This window comes from Dryobates pubescens, chromosome 7, assembly GCF_014839835.1.
Source record: "Dryobates pubescens isolate bDryPub1 chromosome 7, bDryPub1.pri, whole genome shotgun sequence".
Taxonomy (NCBI): domain Eukaryota; kingdom Metazoa; phylum Chordata; class Aves; order Piciformes; family Picidae; genus Dryobates; species Dryobates pubescens.
In genome coordinates, this window is record NC_071618.1 from 13,740,262 (window position 1) to 13,764,319 (window position 24,058).

The window sequence follows — 24,058 nt, forward strand, 5'->3', positions numbered from 1 at the left end:
CACTAGCTAAATCTTTGGTTCTCAGCTGGCATAGGCATTCATATTTCCTTAGCTGTTACATACAACAATGGTTACATTTTGATAGTTGTCTGTATAACTAATCATCTAATATAGATTAATTTATTCTTACATATACATGAATCATATTTAATCCTTCTTGTGTCTTGGATCCTAATCTGTAAATTTAATTTAGATATGTGACAGTTTTAGGCTGTGCCTTTAAGAAAAGGACAGCTACAGAATTCTCTAGCTGAATATTTAGGTGTAAAATGGAAAACAAAGATAATTCTAAATGAATTTCATTTGTAGATCAGTAGAATGTAGCTTTAAGAACTGTCTTCAGTCTTCTCTTTCTGTTCTTGGCCAGACTGCATGCAACCGACCTTGGACTGAAACTGATGAGATAAGAAAACTAACTTTCTCAACAACTGCTTTAAGCTAACAAAATTTCCCTTAATACATTTCCCCCCCCCCCCCTTTTTTTCATCTAGTTAGTTTGGACAAGAAAGTGGGGGAAGAGAGGGGTTCTGGGGGAACCCGAGGGGGGATTCTCCTCAGGAGGATTTTTCTGTGTTGCGTTCTTTCCTGTGAATTTTGTATATATTATAAATACTGTATATTTTGTACATATTCATTGCATTTCATTATTGCTTGTAAAATACAGCTTTCCATTCACTTCTCTGAGTTTAGTTGCGCTTTATGTGGTGGAGCAAACCTTCACACTACCATAAGACACTTGAATTACAGTCCACCAAAACTATCATCAACCTTCAGTAATCATTTCAGTATATTTCATTATTTATATTTCAGTAAATATAAATATCAATACCAACAAATACTCAGAATCACAGCCTTAGTTAGATATAACATTCTGGTAATCAATCTGTTGTCTTATTAAAAACATTGGGATGTTGAATAAATGAATCCATCAGATTTTATAAACAAGCCTTTCTTTTCCTGCTGAGACATCTCTTCTGGAATGACATTAGATTTTTCCAATGGCCCAGATATACTCTTGTACATATCTTGCAATTGTTTGCCTGAACTGGTACTTTCACCCCTAAAGTAGCCTTTCCAGTTTCAATGTAAGTTTAAGGAGTAAGGTTTGCAACTATAACACACACCATCTTCAAAAGAAAACAACATCAAAACCATAAAATAAAACCCAATCAAAACCCCATAAAAAACCAAAACAAAACAAAAAAACAACGAACCAACCAACCAACCCCTTCCCCACAACAGAAAACCACCACCCCTCAAAAAAACCCCAACTAAACCAACCAACCAAGCAACACGCCCCCCAACAGAAAACCCCCCACCCTTCCAAAAAGAAACCAATCAAACCAACAAACAAACAAACCCCCCCCAAACCCTCACACGTTTTTAGGGACACAAAATTACCTTAAACTCTTTAAAGTCTGGAAGAACGTCTAGATTTACAATACTTTACCACTGAATTCTAGAATATAAAATAGATTGATTGTTGAGGTTGGACTAGATGATCTTCAGAGGTCACTTCCAATGCCTACATTTCTATGTTTCTGAGATTCTATGACTTTATGTCATCATATTCTAGCACGTGTGTTCTAGAATATGTGCTGTGTATTAAAAGTGTATTAAAATCTTTACTAGAGCTCATGTAACTAAAACATGTTTAGTAGCAATGTCATAATCTGGCATTTTACACTTCTAGAGAATATACAGTTGTAAGGAATCTGAGGTGTTTTTATTATGGTTTGATTTGGTTTGATTTTGATATGAAGAATGGTTGCAGGACATCTGGGAGGAAACAATGTGGGTGGAGTGTGTGTATGTAGTAACATACTTGTAAAAAACCATTTTTGTTTATATTGAAACGTTTTATGGGGGAAAAAAAAAGAATTCTGTAGAGTTTTCATTCTGCATTGATGAAAAATGACTCTGTAGCTTGCAACTCTATCTCACCTAATTCAAAACATACAAGAAGCGATAAAATAGGTAAGTAAATATATATAAATAATAACGCCAGAATATGGTTTGTCCCAAGTAATATTGTAAAAAATAAACTTAAGAAATAATAGCTTTTCATACTCTCATGTAAAGTAAAACACATATTTTATGCATAGTTTGCATCTGTTGAATATTTTTCTCTAAAATTCATTCATTTTCTCTAAAGATTTGAAACTGTTTTCAAACATTTAGAGAAAGATCTTTAGAGAAAAATCCTGAAATGCACGATAAATTAGCAATTAGAAATTAACAGATGGGAAAACAGAAAGTTTTGAAAATTCCCTCTTTTGCTTTTAATAGTTTGTTTTCATATCCAGAGAGTTAATCAGAAATAAAATTTTATTTCAATGTAGCAAGTGTATATTTCCATTTGTCCTAAATGCATAATCTTCTGCAATTATTAGTCTTTAAGGTAGCTGGTATGTTCATGCTTCTACAACCCGTCTGTTAGCAAAACCTTCACTTTGACTAGACTTGCACATACTTTATCACAGGTTAGGACAGCAGATGGCTCTCTTGAGTTTTCTTTGCAAAACCTCAAGTTGTAAACAACTGCTGTGCATTTCTGAGATGCGAGTAGAAAGCTATTGTTTTGATCTCTGTAGTCAAAACCACATTGTCTTCTGTCTAAAGGGATACTGCCCATTCTCACCTTCATTCCTTCCTTTCTTTGCCACCACCCCGAGCACCCTATCATTGAGAAATGACAATGTGTTTTGGCAAAGGGCCAGGATTTGAAGGCAGCTACGGAAAAGGAACAATAGTAGTAAAGAGTATGCAGTGAATAGCATAATTGAATAGCATAAAGAAGTCTTTCCTGCAAAAGGAAACATGGAACCGTTTTCCATCTTTTGGGGGAGTTTCTCATGTTAAAGTTAGAGCTGTATGTATTCCCCTCCTAAATTCCTATAAAAATTAAAGACAGTGGAGGCTTGGCTTTTATTTCACTCTGTTCCCTCTCATTCATCCCTTTGTTTGGAGACAGGTCGAAAAGGAGGCTTTTGGCTGTCTTGTTCCCTCCCCCGCGGATGGCAGGGAATGTTTCAGGACGTCTCTGCTCTACTGTCCGGGGTGCTGAACGCAGATCGCTACGGGGATTGGGAGCCGGGGGATGATGAGGGGGAGTGTTTGGGCACTGGAGAGGCATTTGGAGGAGCGCCTGTGTCTTAAGAAAGGCAACACAGCATCTTGTTTGCTGCTGGGAAGTAAGGGAAACGGGAACAGTATGCAAAACTATTAGAGTGAAATTTAAATTAAAAAAAAAAAAAAATCACAACCCTCTAATTGCATTAGTTAAGGCAATTGTAACCGTTGTGAGGAATTGCTGCTCTGTAAAAAATTGCCAGATAGAAAATCCAATGCGTTTTAGTTGAATCTCTTTAGAGACACTTTTAAATAGAATTAAAATGTATTATCCAGATCCGATTGTGGATGTTCTGCTCCTAGTTGGTCTTGTATTAATACAAAATCCCTGTATAAGGGAGTTCCCACTATACACTTTTGCCCTCTGTATAAAAATAGCCCTTTGTAGATTAAAGGATTTAGGGAAATCATCAGAGATGCAGAAGCCTCTGCTGAGAGAGGAGCCTACTCTTATCTATGAGATGTCATATTTTACATGGCATTTATTATCTATGGTGTGTTGTGAACTCCTCGGGGCAGAGACTCTTTAGGCATTCTGTGTCTAGCGAGTTCGGCTGGTGCTTTCTTGTTCAGGTGTTGCAAGACATATATTAGGAAGGGGGGGGGGGGGGAAATAATGTTACATGGTGCTGCGGATTGATACATTTATCTACTGCGGCTGTTTGTGGGTGCCCTATGGAGTTTCTTGATGTTTCTGAAACCTCAGAAATCAGTTCATGCTCTAAGTTAAAATCTGCTGGTACTATAACCTTTCCTCCCAAGGGGTGTGTGTTGGGTTGGGTTGGAATGTCCTCTCAGCCTCGCAGGTGTTTCTTCCTCACGGCTCTAAATCCTTTGCATGCAGCAGATACCCCTCTCTCGTTGGACTACACTCCCAGCCTCGTCAGCTCCTGGGGTGCGGGGCGCCCACAATTGAGAAGCTCACTCGCCTTACTCTGCCCCTAGGCTTTCCCAGCCTTGGCAACGGGACAGGTACCGGCGCGACCGCTGTGTGTGGCGTGGGGGCCGCCCGGGGGCAAGCCGGCAGGCAGCCAGTGCCAAGGAGTTGGCGAGGGGGTCCATATGAAGGTGCCACGGTGGGCGATTGAGGACAGTGAGGGATATACGCCCCACCCCAGCAGCGCCCAGCGGCCTCCTCCCCCGCGGGAGGTAGCCCCGCACGAAGCCATCCGGAAAGCCAATGGAGAGCAGTGGCAGCTGACGGCGGATCCACCGGGAACTCCCTGGTCCCCACCAGAAAACTGCAACAGCAACAACTCCTTCCCTCCGCCCCCCGCCCCCCTTTGCTTTATTCTCCTGCTTTTTCCATGTCCCTCCTCCAGCCCCTGCACCCTTGCCGCCCCTGGCCTTGGAGAGGACAAAAAAAAAAGCTCCAGCGGTGCGTGCCGCTGTGTGTGTGTGCGTGTGTGTATGTGTGTGTGTGTGTGTGTGTAGGGGAGGCTGGAGCGGGGTGGGACTGAAGCGCCGTGATTACAGCTCTCCCCAGAGAAGAAGATTGCTCTCTCCAGATGCTGATTTCTGAAGCACTTGGCAATCATCAGGCGGGAGCCTGAAAGAGGCGGCGGTAGCCGCCCCGGCCGCGGCGATGGCAGCGGCGGGCGAGGGGGCAGCAGCGCGGGGCTGAGGGGCAGCCTCGCGAGGTGACGCTGCCGGCCGGACCTGAGCTGACCGGGCGCGGCTGTGCCCCGAGTCCCGCTCGCTCCGCGCCACCAGCCCGCTCGCAGACGCTTGTCGCCCGAGCAGGTGTCCCTGCGCTGGGGCACAGCGGGAGGGGCGCCGGGGCACCCATGTGGTGACCCGCAGCGGTGGCAGCTCCCACGGGCGGCAGGGCAGGGGTGCCCTTCTGCAGCCGCGCCTCGGGTCGGAGGAGGCTCCCGCTCGCCCGTCCTTCTGGGCATGGGTCCCCGACGAGGCTGAGCGCCCCGCCGCTGCCCTCCCCACTGCCCGTCGCGGCGCTGGCCGACTTGGGCGAGCCGGCGATCAGCCATGGCAGCGGCCATCGCCAGCGGCTTGATCCGCCAGAAGCGGCAGGCGAGGGAGCAGCACTGGGATCGGCCCTCGGCCAGCAGGAGGCGGAACAGCCCCAACAAGAACCGCGGGCTCTGCAACGGCAACCTGGTGGACATTTTCTCCAAGGTCCGCATCTTCGGACTCAAGAAGAGGCGGTTGCGGCGCCAAGGTGCGTCCCTGTGGCCGGGCCCGCCCGCGGGTTTCTAAGGCTGGCGGGCGGGCGGGAGGTGGCAACCTGTGGCGAGAAAGTTCCCGGGCCGGGCGCGGCAGTGGCGGCGCCAACGGCCGCCTCGGCTTCTGTCAGCGGGCGCCTCCCGGCTCCTTGCGGCCGAAGGGCTCCGCGAGCTGAGGGGCGCAGCAGCCGTCCCGAAACCCCTCTATTGGGACCCCTCTTTGCTGCCCGGCGCTGCTTGCGCTGGGCAAGCAACTGCCTGCCTGCCTCCGTCGCCGCCCCTCTCGAGGCGCTGGGGCTAACGGGCCCAGGCCGCCGTGTGGCTCCGGTGTTGGTTACGGCAGGTGGGCTCCAGGACAGGAAGCCTCCTGGGGGAGGTGGCCAGCGTGGCATGAAACCAGGCCCGTCGCCCTGCGTGTCCCCGTTTTATTGTGTTTTTCCTTAAAGGACAAAGAGCACACAACGTGGAAAGCTTGTAAAGTACCTGAGAACCGTCGCCCCCCATTCCCTTCTTGAGCTGCCCGCTTGGCTTTGGTAGGCGTAGCTTGGCTGTAGTGCGGTGGTCTCGCTTCCCATTGCCTTCGCAGTCACCGAAGAGAGAGAAACGGCAGAGCCGGCATCTATGGGAGGGCCGCTCTGCATCCCTGTGGGTGCCCGGGTATGAGTCTGCCGGTCTCCTGCCCATTCCAGGTTAGGGTCTCATCATATAGACCAACAAGTTAGCCCAGCAGTTCTTTTACAAGGTAGACGGCCACTATGTAACGGAGATGACTGAAACGAGTACTGTGGTGACTGCATTCTACCTAGTATTTTCTACTAGAACCCTAGAAATAAAAGGAGTTAAGTTATATTGCAATGGCATATATCTGTCTTTTTTTTTTTTTTTGTGGTATTGAACTCAATATTTAGAAATAGGGGTGACTTCTTTTGTACTTGTCCTCAGCAAGTAAGCAGTTTTAGAACAAAAGGTTTGTATCATGGAGAGTGAAAATGTTAATCGTTGCTCAAAACATGGCTAATATCTACCAGTCAAAGGTAAAGAACAAGTTACTGTCTGTTATTTTGGAGAATGCCACCCTGTGTTGTAATTTGGTATGTATAGTATAGCTCATCTTTAGGTTGGGTGGGAAGATGATTTTTAAGAAGCATCATAAGTGATCTGCCCTGATTGAGCCTTCCTGCTGGTTATCCATGCTTCATACTTGAAATAGAATAAATTGACAAAATCTGTACAATATCATTTTTTACAGGGCTTTATTACTGTAAGAATAATTTCTTGTAACTCCTAATGCAAGCTAAATCTTGCCATTTTTGGATAGTACAATGCTAGAGGGAAGATGAGTGAGAACATGTCAGTGTCAAAATCTCTGGTGGCTTATTTTTAGGCAGTCTGCTTAAAAAGAAGACTGGTCAATCAATGTATGTGATATTTGTTCATGAAAACAAGTTTAGGGAGATTTGCTAGCTGAGTACCTGAGCCATCGTATTTGGGGGAAAATCTCTGTAGTTGACTATATTATGGGCTGAAGAGGACATGACTGTCTTATAGCACTGAGATACCAGACATTTTCTGAAGTTGGAAGGGTCTTTAAAGAGACTTGTGAACTCATCCTTTTTTCATTCATCCATTCCTTCATTCATTTTTCATAAGGCACTTTGTGACATTCTTAAAAAGAGAACTGGATTAGAATATAATTCAGCTGTCAACTTATACTACTGGTACAGATGATTTCAGTAGGAATAATTAGAACAAGGGCTATTCACTAGTAAAGTCTGCAGCATCAGATCCCTGAGTTTATTTTCTCTAAGAATACTTCAAATGGAGACATGCTGATATTTATCCAGTAATTTACATTCAGGTCTCATCCATAGGAATTCCTGCTGAAAAAAATAACCATTGTGCCTCTTCCTGAGTATGTTCATGATGTGTAAAGTGATAAATGGAGTACCTGTGGATTCAAAGTTGCATACTATTTAGTACAGAAACTGAAGAAACAAGGAGAAGTCATTACTGAAGTACCTCATGCAGAATAATTTAGAACAAATAATTGTTTGGCAACCCCTCACATTTTATAAGTCTTACTGCGGTAAAAGTAGAAATTATGAAAGTATGAATTCTAAAATGAACATCTATGAGAGTCTTTTTTTAGTTTTAATAAACTGAGTTAAATGACCACTGAATTCTTCACTGAAATCGTATTGTCGAACCCATTAAAGTAAGTGTTTGCCAAGCAAAACAGGTTAATTTCCAAACATCAGTTGTCAGATGCTGTGGGATTTTGACAAATAAACTTTGTATAAAGTATATACCGAGTGTCATGAGGGCATTGTGAAAAATGAGCTAATCAAACTGTGACAAACCACCCATAGCATTCTTGTACAACTCACTGGAAGAGCAGAGTTATAATATAAAAATACCTGTTGTCTGGAACAGTAAAAGATAGTTTGTGTTTCTCATGGAATTAAAAACTATTTTGCTTTGAACTTTGATATGAAAAATAAGTGTCTTCCCAGCTTTAAAAAACAGTAATGCAAAAAACTAGTAATGCTGCTTTTAAAATTAAAAACATACATTTACTCTTGTACATGCATGTGTATGTAAATTAGCTAAATGGAGTGCATAATGTATGCACACCTATCAACATGTTAGCAAACTTTTGAAAATACTATTTATTTTTTAACTCCTCTTAAAAAGTGCTGCTAGTTCTGTTCTTATTCAGTAGGATTTATTTGTGAACAAATGAAGTTTTTATGCATATATAACAGGCTAAATATCATATGTATCCCCTACTGAATGTAAGATTTTTCTGTCATCATGACTGATTTTCTGGACATGCTTATGGTTCTTTCTTTAGCAGCATACTGAAATATCAACAGGAGAGTGTTTTAGAAGACTTAACATGTAGGAAGGGTAGCATTAAATGTACATGCAGGAACTCAGGGTAAAGGCTAATATTTTGTATATCTGCTTATATATTTGCTGTAATGATGGACACAAAGGTAATTTTAAATGGCTGTTCTGAAACTTTGGTTGATGAATTAAACTGGCAAAGTGATTTCTGTGGGAAACTTGCCTGATAGTCTACTGAGTGGATAGAATAGAACAGAATGAACAAGGTTGGAAAAGACCTTCAAAATCATCGAGTCCAACCAATCATCCAACATTATCAAATAATTAAATCATGGCACCAAGCGCCCCATCCAGTCTCTTTGTAAACACCTCCAGTGATGGTGACTCCACCACCTTCCTGGGTAGCCCATTCCAATGGCAAATCACTCTCTCTGTGAAGAACTTCTTTCTAACATCCAGCCTAAACCTCCCTTGGCGCAGCTTGAGACTGTGTCCTCTTGTTCTGGTGCTGGTTGCCTGGGAGAAGAGACCAACCCCCACAGCCATGTTTCATATTTTTTAGCATTATGGTATTTCAAATTTACTTGATCTTTATTTTATCCTACTTGTGATGTGATGAAGAAACCACTTTCATAAACTCTGCGTAGCCATGAAGCCAAGGTCTTGCCTGACACTGATGCCAGACATCAATCAGTTATGAATCATCCTGGTCCTGGATTAGATGTTGTTCAGTTATAATGGTTTAATTTATGTTAATCACAAATGAGTGAATTGACAGACAAGATTCTGAGTCTTCCTGTAAAATAACCTTATACAACCTGAGGCTACCCAATAATAAGAAGAAAATAAATGTCAGTTCTTCACCTCATGCAACAACAGTGCACAGAGATTAAAAATGCGTGCTTATCACTAGTGCAAATTCACAATTTCTTAGCTTGTATTTTCTTCTACAGATCTAGCTTCTTTGCTAATCTGAAATATCATCATTTGGTTAATTAGGTCCTTTGAGAGTATTCTACTGGAAAATACTCAACATTTAAATATATTAAAACCCAAGTGTCATGTTTACTGCTTCTGCATGTTAATACCACACTAACACTTCTAAATTTATACATAGAGTGTATGAATTTTCGAATGACTTGGCCTCTAATTTGGTACATTAATATTTATGAGAAAGACCTAGGGAACACACAGAAAACACACTAATTAGATTTTATTTTACCTACAAGGGTAATTCAGTTCTCCAAAGAAAGCATTTTTGGAAAACTCCTCAGTCTGTCAGCTAATATTTTGCGGCAAACGTGGGAGTGGCCCGTAATCTGAGATATAAAATAACTCTCCATATACATAGTGCCTTAAGTAGTTTTTAGTTCTGCTACCTGTGGAATGATGTAAATGGTGATCTGTGCACGTGGGTGGACATGCCTCATTTCCCAAAGTTTAAGAAACTGCATCAAAGCCCTATCAGTTACCTGCAGCATCAGATGTTCTAGCTTTCTCAACGCTTTAGCAGACCAAAACTTGTAACTGCTCTGTCTGCTATGTGACTGACTTCAAAATTAATTTTTCTCTCAGTTCATGGAATTCCAAAGCTACGGCGTTGTCTAGGTGAAAGACTGTCTGTTGTTCTGGGTGTTGAACGGATGTTCTTTAGTCTTAAAAATTTTCTTCAAGTGAAACTAATTAACCTACATCCCTTTTCAATTACAATCCCAGTCTTAAGAGTATATATAAAAAATTCTTAATTTCCCAAACTTTTTCCTGCCTTGCTGATAATCTGTTCAAAGGACTGGCTAATCATAACAATTTGAAAATGGTAAACATGCTGTATCTCATGTAAAATTTTCTAATCATATTTAAATATTTTTTAACATTTGTGTGTTAGACTTAGTGTTGACTTTTCTGTGCATTCTATATTTCACACAGACCCATTGATAAGAGGAAGCTTTAAAAAAAGAAATGTAGTAATAGCTGGAAAGTAATTCTCTTAACTGGGTTTGGTGACTCTTAACAGTGGTGAATGAGATGGTCTTTGAGAGGAAATGGGGAAAATAACTTTAAAATAGTGACACAATTTTAGGGATAATTGATTTTTAGAAATCACTCAAGCATGGGTGACAGAGTAGTGGCCATTAAATATAGCTGCAGTTCTGTCCAATGACATTTCAGAATAGCTCCTATTTTTATGTAAACCAAGTAGAAAAACTTAACTTCACCCATTATGTACATTAAAATATTGTGCTAGAAGGAGACTTTGGATTATTAGAGAGCTGTAAATATTTTCAGTTACACTTTCTAAATATTCTAAGTTTGATTCTAGTTGCAGTCTCAGGTTTCTTTGAAATTTCTCAAAAGCTTAACAGTTGTTCTGGCTTGAATTCCTTGCTTGTTTTGTCTATAAAGTACTGCATTGTTTGGGTTCCTCCAATCTGATGTAATCTTCAGATACACGAATTTGTTGTGAAACTGGAGGAACCCATTTTCCCATTTCATAAATATAAGCATTGCTTTTCACTATCTTGGTAACTGGACATTTAACTATTCATTAGCAAATGAACTTGTCATTCTTTAGTAATTTTGCTAGAGTCCCAAAGTTTATGCAGTTTCTGTCCACATACAGTAATTTTTCTTTTTTGTTACAGTGTATCAGTTATTTTGTCTATTTAATGCATTGTACAACTGAATCATCTGGTTAATAGAGATATTAAGGGATATTTCAGTATAGGTGGTTTTTGATTCACACTGGTGTAGTGATAGAAGTGTTACAGGAGAGGTCAGATTTCTGTACTGTATTTGAAGACAATTCTGTCTTCTAACAATATTTGATCTACTAGTGGATATTTTTTTTTTCAGGATATTTCAGTCTATTAATTCAAATTAAACTGAGCACTACAACTTATTTTGAATAATAAATTTTCACCTCAGTAGCTTATAAACAGCAGTGATCAATTTTAGTATAGAGCTAACATTCAGAAATTTTAATAGAGAAAATTGTACTCATAAAATCTTTTGATTTAGAATCAAAGAGTAGTTTAGAAATTTGAAGATACACAAAACTGTGAGATTGGTTACCCATTTTTGATTATGAGATAACAGAGGCCCATCTTACTTGGTCATATGAAAAATATTTCTACCTAGGGCGAGTATTAGACTTAAGGACAGAGAAGAAGATATATCCCAATGTCATCTACTGCTACTGTGCCATCAGCTTTTTCTGAAGCCCTTTGAAACCAGTAGTTTTGTTCTGAAGAATTATTAGTGGTCATTTAGATCTTATGCTCTGCCATACACAGATAATTAGTAAAGCTCTGAATCTCTTCAGTGACCTGCTTTCCTTGTATCATGGACCATAACATTTTTCTACATAATTTCCTGTGGGCCTAAGAAGGAGGGAACATACAATTTCCTGGTGCCAAGAAAGACACTAGCTGCTTTTGGTGTTGGCATTGAGGAATATATAATTGGATCAAGTTAGAGTCACGCAGGAATCAAGTCCGGGACTCTCAAGTTTTGGTTCTGTGTTACAAACTACAGATGAATTCAGCATATCCTGAAGTAGATGACATTACTTCAATTACTTCAAGTTGGAGAATCTGCATATTTCAAAGGAAAGATAATAAGAGCATGAAAAAAGTAAATAGTAAAATATTGACATAAAATTTAAATAGATGAACTATGTTGAAAAAAAACCCCTGAAACCTTGTTCTCTCAAGGTTTTCAGGACCCTAGGTGGTTTTGGTTGCCATTTCATAAAACGATGAAGCTAATAAAGCTAATAGATATTATATTGTTTTTTTCAGAAAGCTTTTCATAAATGAAGCTAAAGTAAGATGACTGAAATTGGGATGCAAATGTTAAACTGTTCACTATATCCTACAGTATAATCTCTGGGATGTAACTAGATTGTACAATTTAATTAAATATGTGGTCTTGATTCTAATCCATTGCCCAGTTGTAGAACTTTTGAAAGGCATTGAAGTTGCTGTGTGATAAAACTGCTGTAAAATTGAAACAATGTTGGAACTCGGCATTTGTTTAAGATATTAAATCAAGCATTTTATTTAGTATAATTCAGTATTAAGAAACACAAGCACACAGTCTTTTTCTCTCTGTAGAAGTTAAGTTTTAAAAAAGGTTAAAAGTCCTTCTTAATTATAATTTCCATTGCAAAGCCTGCCCTTTCTACTTTAATTTGCAGACTCCAAGATGTGTCCAATATACCAAGTGTAGATGCTGCTGCACCTGCTATAATGCTTTACAAAACACCTAGTTTTGATTGGTGGACAAAAAAAAAAGCAAAGAAAAAAAAAAGAAAAAAAGCAAATAAGAGAAAGCAATTTTTTTGTTTTTTAATTAATCTCAATTTTTAATGGTTCATTGTACAAGTAAACCTGAGTGAAACTTCATGTCCCACTGAAAAGGGACTTTTCAAGCCTCAAGGCATTTTTGTTACTGAATTTCAGAGTCACTTAGCAAACAACAGATATGTCAGGCTTAAGAAAAGGTCAGCAGGTTTCTTTACAGTGGAGATTCATGTGGAACTATCAACCTAGAGGCATAAGCTGTTACCAGGGTCTCCCTTAACTGTGGTAATGCATTCTGAGTATTTGTAGTTTTGTTTTGATGTGAATTTGCACTCCCTGGCTGTTGTAGAGAGACTTGATTCTGTACTTGCCATGTAAAACTAGCACAATGGTGAATTTTTTAATTAAAATTACCATGCTCTTGTTGTAGTATTTTCTGTAATGTCAATGAAATATCAAAGGCAACTGTTCTGATTTCTGTGAAAAGTACTAAATTTATGGCTTACGTGTATCTTATGTGAAAACCTTTCATATCTCTATTGCCTGGATTATGTTAAAACTCTTCATTAGAAATATATTCTATAATGAAACAGCAAGTACCTCACTAACAAGTCTGTTTCATTATAATACTTACATTTTCTTTCCAAATCTGTAGCAGAGTTTTCCACATAACAACAGGCTTAATATTTGTGATTAGAATGTGTGTGAAGTTTATTGGTAATTCATAAAGAAGAGTCTGTTTACTAGAGTATAAATAAAATCGGTATTTATGGGTTTATTTATTTTGGTTTTCATCCATGATTTTTAATTCTTCATTTTGTTTTTAAGAGCAATCTTATAACAAATTGCTATGTTCATAAATGTAGTGAAGTAAGGCTTTTCTCCAATCATTCTCCCTGGTAATATCAATTCTGTTCATAACTCTTCCAAAATCTTGCAATACTTACAGAGAGTTGAATTGTTTGCACTCTTACATCTTCATGCATTTTTTTTTACTTACCTTTTTATTCTTACCTTATGAAGATGATTTTGTGCAGAGATTCATTTAGAGCTAAACTTTTCCATGCATTAGATTGGTCAATCCCACTTCATTATTTCTACTAGTTATATTTTAGTTTTCTGGCAAAGTAGAAATAATTTTCATTCCATAGACTTGGAGTTCCTGTGTCCATATTCTAGTTCCTGTGTCCCTAGACTTTTGCTAAATCAAATGAGCCTAAGTCATGATTTTTTGTGCCCATGGCAGGGAGGTTGGATAAGATGATGTCTATGGTCTCTTCCAGCCAAGGCCATTCTATGATTCTGGGAATATTTAAGGAAGAAAAAAAATAATAAATGAAACATTTTTATTTCCAGTTCTAAAGTTCAGTTATCCCTAATTTTTCAATTTATGTATATCTAGAAAATTTAATGTTTTATCCTTTTTGTAGATGTACATTTATTCATTAGATTCTGTGGCCTAGCTAGCTTATATAGATAAGTGTGATGTTACCACCTAAAAACAGGTATTTTGATGTCATTCACATGATTCTGGAAATCTTTGTAAAATTCATATGTAATGCTCTGTGTAAAAAGTATTCTGTTGTAAATTCTGTGTAAAATGAGCAAAAACCTATGCATGTAAATAAAATAAAATCAATAGATGGCTTGTATTTATATAAATTACAGCATTTAGAAAACCCCAAATGTTAGTTGCAAGCATCTGTCTTTCCTTGGAAACAGTGAATATCACTGTAAAGATAAGGTAATTTACTCCAAACCACACAAAGAAAAACCAGGCCATTCCAATTAGCCATACTGTTCACTTTTCTTTGCTTAGAGATACCAGCACCCTCAGATGGTTTTTGCCTGAAAAGTGAACAGAGAAATGAAAAATCATCAGGGTTTCCACACAGTTGGTACTAAAATCAGTGTAGGTTAAGCCTGAATAATCTGATTGTAGTTAAACTAAGGTATGAATGGTCATTTGTCGTAATGACAAAATGGCTGGATCAAGCCAGTAGCCTTCCCAAGGGCCTCAGTTTATTCAGTACAATTCAATCAATCAATCCACCACCCTGTTTACCAGAGTTTTATGTTGTAAACATAATGGCTGAAATGAACTGATGGCATAGGCAAACCTTTCTGTTGAGTTACTGGGTAGTTTTCCAGGTTGTTGGATGACAGTCATAGATGAACAGTCTAGAATTCCAGTGACAGCAGCTAAAACTCCCATGGTTTAAGCAGGCTGAGTTGCCCAAGTATGAGGAAAATAGTGAAACTTATCCCCCAAAATGTTTATGGCTAGAGGTTCTTAACTGTCATTTTGTCAGTTCATTGCCAGCTTCATTAACTATCAGTATTTTGATTTTCACAGTTGGCATTTGTTTAAATACACGGAGAGGTGTAAGGAGTGGTCTGCCCAGAGCAGTGGTGGAGTCACCATCCCTGGAGGTGTTTAAGCAGTGTGTGGACCTGGTGTTTAGGGACGTGTTTTAAGTGTTGACCCTTCAGTGCTGTATCGAGGGTTGGACTGGATGATCTCTCCCAACCAGATGTATTCTGTGATTCTGTGAAAATAAACCCATTTTCTACTCGTTGCTGATGAGCGTTTAGTGTTAGTGTAAGTGTGGATTAGAAATAGGTGGGGGATGCATTACTAGTAAATTGCCATACCGAAAGCACTCATTACAAACTCTGGCTGAATATCAAGAAAGGTGTTCAGGTGTAGAAAGGGTAAGTTAAATGTGCCTGAGTAACCTGGCTAGAGATTTGAGTACTTATAGATTAAACAGATTTCTAAAACCAGTTTCCTTTTAGTGTTTTAATTATTTCTGTCCTGATATTAATCTAGAACATAATTGGAGTTGTCAGGACTAGTATCTTCGAACTTAGGCTTCTTACTTTTATACGCAGTGTGATTAATTTCAGTTCCAATTATAGCAGAGAAACTAGACACATTTGGAGCCTGAAGCAACAAAAAGGTACTACATCTTTTCAGGTATTTTCTTGCTGTTAATCATATAAGGGATGACAGACTACTGCAGACAAGACCTGAGGTGGAAGCCACCTTTAACTATATATATTTTTAATTCTGTTTATTTATGTGAAGTGCAACTAGTTTTCAGTTGTCTGTTAGTTTACGTGTATAATGGGGATAGCTCCAGTTGATTTCCAGATAGATGTGTGTGTGCTATTCAGCTGATTTCAGATAGATGTGTGTGTGCTGTTACACAGAAACAATTTGGTTGTATGCTGTTTATTTTCCAGAGCATTTCAGATGTGATACTAGAGGACTAATGGCGCAAATCGCATGCTGAGTCCAATAGTTAGTGGCATATCAAGTTCTTTTTTAGGGATATGTCATAACTGCGTAGGAGGTGAAAAAATGTATCAGCAGTGTCTTGCACAGTGGCTCTAATACTTTGACAACTTACGGAGTCCTGAATGCCTCCATTTGGTTATTGGGTTGAATTTTTACCATGGATAGAGAAAAGTGTCTTTAGGGGACAGCAGTTGAAATACTAATACTATGGGTTTTGGTCTTGCATCCCTTTTTGGCCTTTGAGAGAGCACTTTCATGATGAATCGGACCTTGGTCTTTCTGCATACTGAATTCAGTTGGCACTAGATCAGTGTTTTTTAAACAATTGTGAGTGAGCTAGTTGTGAATATTGTTAGGCTGTCTATTTACTGGTATCTAAGCTCCTGTTTCAGGAGAAGATGATAAGATTGAATACATTCTCTTTATCAGGATAATTCAGGCTCTGTATTTGGAGCAAGATAGACTTTTGCCTTTTTGCATTCCCAAAGAAGGAGAAGTATTAATATCCGTAGTTCTGGAAGCCTTTTGCTGTGATCTTTGCCTGCCTTTGAAAGGAAAGATGATTGTTCTTTGACCATCCCAACACATAGTTGCTCAGTCGTGCCCTTTGGAGACACAGGCATTTATGATGCCATCTTTCTGCACTGCAAATATAAGGCTGAAAAAGCCTAACCATGAGACTGTTGCTCAGCCATTAATTAGATTGATCAGCACTGGATCTCACCTCGTGCTCCAGTGGGAGCAGTGAAACAGCTACCATAGTGCTTACATACTGCTTGGGTAACTATGTATTTGGAAATTAAATTAGAAAAAAACAGTAGAAGGGAGTGAAGATTTTGAGTATCTTAGCAGGGGCATGCAGCTACAGATACATAACGCATGTGGATCAGTTATGGTATTAAATGTTAAGATTGTTCTGGATATTTATATGACTGATATGGCAAATATGTACAGTGGTGATGTTGCTTCCCTGAGCAGCTGGGTTCTTGAGAAGGGTATGATTCTCTGATGTAGGCGAGGGCATAGTTATCCTTGGCTATGTTGCGACACAGCTCAGAACACTGGAAGGTAGATTGCCTTAGGTCTGCACCTTGAGACCACTCAAAACCAAAAAATAGAGCAGAAGTGGTTTGTGAACTGCTTTGTAAGCAGCTCCTGACAGAAGGAAATAGCAGTGCATTGGAGACAGCTCCGGCTGCTTAAAAGCTTCAGCTCGGAAATGAGAGGGGTAGCAATACCAACAACTTATTAAACAAAGCTGTTCGTGAAATGACTGTGTTGTCATCTGGGAAAACAAACTGACATTTAGGTTTGTGGAGTTTTTCATTACAAAGTGTGCTGTATTTTCTATTTTGTCAGAGCAGTGTTTCCATTTGAAGCCTGTTTTGACAGACAGACCCTGACTGGGCAGTACTGTATAGCATGTTGTTAAGACATGTCGTTACTCAAGAGAAAAAAAACCCAAACCAAAACACGAGCTACACATGTGTGGTTCCATCAAAGGCATACAAGAGTTGTTCAGAAAGTACTGTGTCATGAATTACTTAGGCTTTAAATTTTCTTTGTCCTGTAAGGCCTCTTATCTGATGCAGCATATTTTCATATATTCATAGAATGGTTTGGGTTGGACAGGACCTTAAAGATCTCTAATTCCAACCCCCATGCCCCCCATGGCAGAGACAGCACTAGACCAGGCTGCTCAAGGCTTCATCCAACATGGCCTGGAACATCTCTAGGGAGGGGCATCCATGACCTCCCTGCACAACCTGTTGCAGTGTCACTGTAAAGAATTTCTTCGTAATACTCAGGCTAAATCTTCCCTTCTCAAGCTTAAATCCATTCCTTCTATCACTGCAAGCCCAGCCTCCTTGTAGGCCCCTTTGGGTTACTGGAAGGCTGCTCTAAGGTCTCCCTTAGAGCCTTTGTTTCTCCAGGCTGAGCAGCTCCAACTCTGTCAGCCTGTCACTATAAGAAAGGTGCTCCAGCCTTCTGGTCATCTTTGTGGCCCTTCCCTGGACCTACTCCATCAGTTCCATGTTTCTTTGCTATGGATAGGTACACCTTCCACTAGATCAGGTTTCTCAAAGGCCTATCCAACTTGGCCTGGAACACAGAGATAAGGTATCTCCAGCTTCTCTGGGCAACCTGTTTCAGTGCCTCATCACTGGAAATAATTTCCTTCTCACATCTAATCTACTGTCTTTCAATTTAAAACTGTTACTCCTCCTCCAGTCCCTACACTTACAGAATCACAGAATGATAGTGGTTGTAAGGGACTTCTGGATATCATCTAGTCCACCCCCCACTCCAGCGCAGGTTCATATAGAGCAGATTGCACAGGACATTGCCTGGACAGACTTCGAATGACTCTGGAGACTCCACCACCTCTTTGGGCAGCCTGCTCCAGTGCTCACACACCCTTAAAATAAAGAAGTTCCTCCTTGTGGAGCTTCCTATGTTCAAGTTTGTGCCCATTACCTCTTGTCCTGTTGCTGGAATGCCACTGAAAAAGAATGGCCCCATCTTCCTGACACCCACCCTTTAAGTGTAAGTGTTGATAAAGTCTCCCCTCAGCATTTTCTTCTCAAGGCTAAAAAGCCCCAAGTTCCTCAGCCTTTCTTTGTAAGACATATTCCAGTCCCCATATCATCTTTGTAGCTCTTTTCTGTACCCTGTCAAGCTGTTCCCTGTACTTCTTGAACTGGGGAACCCAGAACTGGACTGTGTACTCAAGATGAGGCCTCACCAGGGCAAAGGAGAGGGGGAGGATAACCTCCTTCCTGCTTGCCACACTCTTGATGCATGCCAGGATACCATTGGCCTTTTTAGATGCAAGAGCATGTTGCTGGCTCATGGTTATTCTGAACACTGGGGGACACCTCTTGTTGTGGACCTCCTTCTAGACAGTGCCACTAACCACAACCCTTGTAGCTCTATCTTTCAGCCAGTGTTCAATCCACCCCACTGTCCATTCATCTAATGCACACTCCCTAAACTTGTCTATGAGGATGCTGTGAGATGCGTCAAAAACCTTGCTGGAGTCAAGGCAGACAATGTCCAATGCCCTCTCCTCATGTATCCATCCAGTTGTGCCCTTGCAGAAAACTATCAGATTAGTTGGGCATGTCTTCTTCTTGATGAATCCATGCTGACTGCTTCTGATAACCCTCTTTTCTCTGCATACTTTGAGATGATACCCAGAACAAGGTGTTCCATCATCTTGCCAGTGATGGAGGCGAGACTGACTGGTCTGTAGTTTCTTGGATCTTCCTTCTCACCCTTTTTGAAGATGGTAGTGATACTAGCTTTCCTCTAGTCTTCAGGACCCTTTCCTGTTCTCCAGGACCTTTCAAAAATGATGGAGAGTAGCCCAGGAGTAACTTCTGCCAGCGCCCTCAGCACTTGTGGGTGCATTCAATCAGAATCAGTGGTCTTATCAAGCTGAATGGTGTGGTTTACATGACTGAGGGACAGGATGCCATCCAGAAGGATCTAGATAGGATAGGAAAGTAGGCTCAGGAGAACCTCATGAGGTTCTATAAGGCAAAATGCAAGGTCCTGCACCTGAGTCAAGGCAGTCCTTGATATCAGTACAGGCTGGGGGACGATGAGGTAGAAAGCAGCCCTGCATAAAAGGACTAGGAGATACTGGTGGGTGAAAAGGTGGACATGAGCCAACAATGTGCACTTGCAGCTCAGGCAGCTAATTGCAGCCTGGGCTGCATCAAAAGAAGCATGGCGAGCAGATCAAGAGAGGTAATTCTGCTATTCTGCTCTTGTGAGAGCACCTGGAGTACCATGTCCAGCTCTGGAGTCCTCCCATAGGAAGGACATGGATCCACTGGAGTGAGTCCGGGGGGGGGCCACAAAGATGATCAGAGGGCTGGAGCATCTCTCTTACCTAGGCAGGCTGAGAGAACTGGGATGGATCAGCATGGAGAACAGAAGGCACTGTGGATACCTTATAGAAGCATTTCAGTATCTGAAAGGGGCCTCCAAGAAGCTGGGAAAGAACTATTTAGAAGGGCTTGTACTGGTAGGATGAGGGGCAATGGTTTTAAACTAGAGCAGGGTAGATATTGGTTGGACATTAGGAGGAAGTTCTTGACAACAAGTGTAGTGAAATACTGGAACAAGTTGCCCAGAGGGGTGGTGAAAGCCCCATCCCTGGCTGAACGTGATAGAGCCCTGAGCAACTTGATCTAGTTAAAGGTGGTCCTGCTCACTGCTGGGGGGGTTGGACAAGGTGACTTTTGAGGGTATTTCCAGCCCAATGCATTCTATGATTCTGTGTCTTACAGATATTTAACTGATCTCTAACCTGATCCTCCTCAACTGAGGGAAAGTTGTTCTTCCTTCAAGTTTTTTCTGTTATTTCCAAAGTCAGGGACTCCTGAGGGATGACCTGAGCAGTAAAGACTGAAGCAAAGAAGGCATTCAGTAACTCTGCCTTCTCTGTATCCTTCATCACCATTGCACCTGCATCAATCAACAGCAGGCCCACATCACCAACAGTGTGTTTGAGGAAATCCTTCCTGATGACCTTGACATCCCTTTGCCAGGCTCAGTTCCAAAGAGGAACTTTCCTCGTTTCACCCCTTCATACTCTGACAGCATTCTTGTAATCTTCCCAAGGAGTCAGTCCCTTCTTCCATGTAGTGTAGAATTCCTTCTTCCACTTAAACTTTTTCATAAGCTTTCTGTTCAACCATGCAGGTCTCCTTTTCCCTTGCCTGATTTCTTGCTCTTAAAAATACACTGATCCTGAGCTTGGGGGAAGTGGCTGGTTCTTGAATATCAACACACCTGACTGATAATGAAAGCATACTGCATTTCATTTACGGTGGTCTGTAGTAGATGCATGAAAATCAGATATTGGAAGGCCGGGGGGGGGGGGCGGGGGGGGGTAGGAGGGGAGGGAAGCCGAAGAAAGCTAGATAGAACCACACAAACTATGCAAGATAGAATAGAATAGAATAGAATAGAATAGAATAGAATAGACCAGACCAGGTTGGAAGAGACCTTCAAGATCATTGTGAGAGACAATGCAAACTATATTGTGTATTATGCATTTCTTGTAATTCATGTATTTCAAAGAGAAGGTTACATACTTAGGAGATTTGAAGGGGGAAATAATATTCATAGCAATGTGCTCATTCTGTTTGAGAAACTAGGATGAATTTAGTAGCACTTTTAGAAACTTAGAGAAAAAGAGCTTATAACATATATTTCCAAGAAATCTTGGAGATACAAGGTTACCTATCCACAATTTTGAAGAACATAATTATTTTCCACTGCAATTAAAAGCAAGAGGTAATTTTGTCTTTCCAAAGGATTTAGCCATCTTTTCAAATACTTGTCTTTCTATATGTTAATGTTGAATAAAAACTGCATCTACCTTTATGTCCACATTCACTTTGAATATAAGGAAGGATACCTATGGTTTCATTAAACTGCTGTGGCCTCTTAGAAATAAAAGCTGGAAGGTTTCATTTGAATGGAAACTTTTTTTTCCTAAAGAATCACAGCAGTGATCAAGCTCTTACTTACAAAGAATCAGACTTGATTTAAAATACAACTAAAATTCTTCTGTTTGTAGAAGTTTTACTGCATGCTTATGAAAATGAGTTGGCATCCAGACAGATTTCAGTATATCACATTCATCTTCTAGCTTACAGTCTTAGAGGAGTTGCACTGACATGATGCTTATTGACATGGCTTGCTGGTGGACTTGGCAGTTCTAGGCTAATGGTTCAACTTGATGATGGCAAAGGACTTTTTCAACCTAAATAATTACATGATTTTTTAAATCAAATCTAAGCAACCATACAGAAGCATAGCAACATACTAGGTTTAACATCAAGAGCTGTGTAGGTTAGAAAGTTCCAGTCATCATTATAAAGAAGCAGAGATAAGTATGGCAGATGGTTTAGCTAAACTGCTTAAGAATATCTTTTAACAAATTAAATAGCCTCATTTATCTAGGATTTATTTTTAGTATCTGTATTGAACATAAATTTTGTAAGAGTTTGCTCCATTCGTATTTCCAAATTGTGACAAAGGAGTGATCGCAGCCATAAGTAGGCTTCTGACCTCTGATGGAGAAGGTAGAATGGTGCACATGTATGTGTGTGCTAAATATGAGGTTGTCTACTGCTATGGTAGCAGTAATGAAATTGCCCTAATGAGCACGGGATTTTTTAGAAGGTATGGGTATTTTATTTTATGACATGTTCAGGTGACCTTCTGTTGTGCTGCATTCAGTTGCACATTGCTTTGTTCTTTAAGCTTGTCATCCTTCTTCCTTGGCAGATGAGCTATGTTTTGTCTGACCTCCTGGCAGAAGATTTTGCTTGAAACTATTTTACTGTTCTATCAGGTTTGGCCAAATGCCACACTTCCATCAAAACAGGATAGTTTGTTAAAATCTGTGATGGAAAACTGTCTTGAGGCTGGAGAACTTTTTTGTTAAACCCCCCGGGGTGTAACGAGCAGCTCTGTGGGTCGTGCATTCTCCTACCATGTGAGCATTTCAAGTCCAAGTTCCTGCTTGCTTCAGGTCAGACAAAAAAGCCTTTAACCTGAATCTCCAGTGGGTACTGATTGCCAGGCTTCCAGTTATTCCTTTGTGAGTAACTCGGGTATTGTTCTTCCATTCTTTTTAATTTTTCTTGAAGGGAGCTTTGTTCTGGGTTTTATCCTGAAAAGGTATTTCACCACCAGAACGTTATTTTCTGCTTGATTTTAGCTGGAAAGCTTTTTCAAAATATATTGCATTAGTCAGACAGGAGATGACTGATGTCCTGATGTTACCAATGCCAGAACATTATCAGAAAGTGTTTGGTGGTCTGGAGTGATGGTAGTCATAGGGCAGTTGTAGAGCTGGAATCTTGTTCTTAGTTGATGAGTTGAAAAGAGTGCTACTGCAGAACAGAGGAGAATCTCTATTTTATCACCTGGTTTTGAATATTTGCTCAGCAGATAATCAAAAAGGGATCATTTCAATGTCTTAGAAGTATTTTCTGCTAAAGAAAAGTGTAAAGTTCATCTCCTTTGGGTTTTCCACATTCATGTGCTAATTTTAGACATCACTTGGACTAGTTGAATACCCATGGCACCTATACATCGGTGTTACCTGTATACTGTCATAAGGAAGCTAGATCTTTATGCAGTTTGCATGTTGCTGTTGGAGGATCTTGTTTCTTCTAGGGACTGCATAAGACATCAAGTAAGACAAGGAAGTAATTTCTGGAATGCTGCATGTGAGTGTCACAAGAGCAGTCTCTTCCCCTTCAGGTGTGTCTTTCAATGCTTTGTCTCCTGAAAGCCTTCCAGTCTCCAGTGCCTGGACTGGTAGCAGCTTGCCTGGTATTGCTGTGAGCCTGAACATTTGGGAGCCTTCTCTTGCCCTGTGGTGGCATCTGTTTCCCGGTCTCTCCAGCCCTCAGCAGGGCTGAGGAGAAAAACAATCTTCTGTCACAGAGCAGTTGGATTTCTGAAGGAGGAGGAACATCTTGTAGTGGAATAAATAGATTTTAAAGTCTCAAATTCTCTAACATTTATCTGCAGTTGTCTCCCTTCTACCTGTATTGATCAAAAAGTTTCTGATTATCTTAATTCTGGCTCTCATCACTGACATTTATCTTCTTTTAACAAGACTGGAGTACTGATATTTCTGTGGCAGAAACTTTCATCATATACTGATGTTTATTATTTATGAGATTTTGAGAACTTTGACCTTTTAGCTTTTTGCTGGTATCCAAAAACTGTGTAACTAATCTTCATACTAATTTCTAGTTTACTCAGCCTTAAATGTCTCAGCAGTTTAAGAAAAGTCTTAGTGCTATTTACAGTGTAAAATACTGCAATTAAAATGTTTTGTGAGTTTTCAAAGGAGGTAATTCCACTGAGAAATTATTTATTGTGAATAACACATATCCAATAGTTAGCATGAATTGTCCAAAATACAATTTTGAAGCAGTTTATTTTATTTGGATTTTTTGGGAAACCGTTGACAAGGGTTTCTTTCTTTTTTCTTTTTTTTTCCCCTTCCAGTTGCATTCATCACAACATATTAAAGCACTTGGGGAGGATTTTATAAGCTGTCATTTTGCTACATGAATAGAAGGCTTCTAATAAGTGATGTCTATTTGTGCTGACATCTATTTATTTTATTAACAGTGGCAAGCCTTTTCCCCTTGCCTGCACTTCCCCCACTTTAAATTCCTCTATTAAAATCCTTCCATTTGCCTCAACAGTGGGATTAATACTGTCTTACACAAAGA

General features: G+C 40.3%; 1 protein-coding gene across 4 annotated transcripts in view; it reads left to right on the plus strand.

Moving 5' to 3' along the window:
- Window positions 1-24,058, plus strand: part of FGF14 (fibroblast growth factor 14) — a 436,610-nt gene that overhangs the window by 292,530 nt on the left and 120,022 nt on the right. The window contains exon 1 of one of the 4 annotated variants that reach the window (XM_054162956.1): window positions 4,582-5,311. The exons of the other annotated variants lie outside the window; for them this stretch is intronic. Within the exon in view, the coding sequence (XP_054018931.1) occupies window positions 5,119-5,311 (193 nt within the window). The 5' untranslated portion in view covers window positions 4,582-5,118. Of the gene's footprint in view, window positions 1-4,581; window positions 5,312-24,058 lie in introns of those variants that run through there. 4 annotated transcript variants of the gene reach the window in all.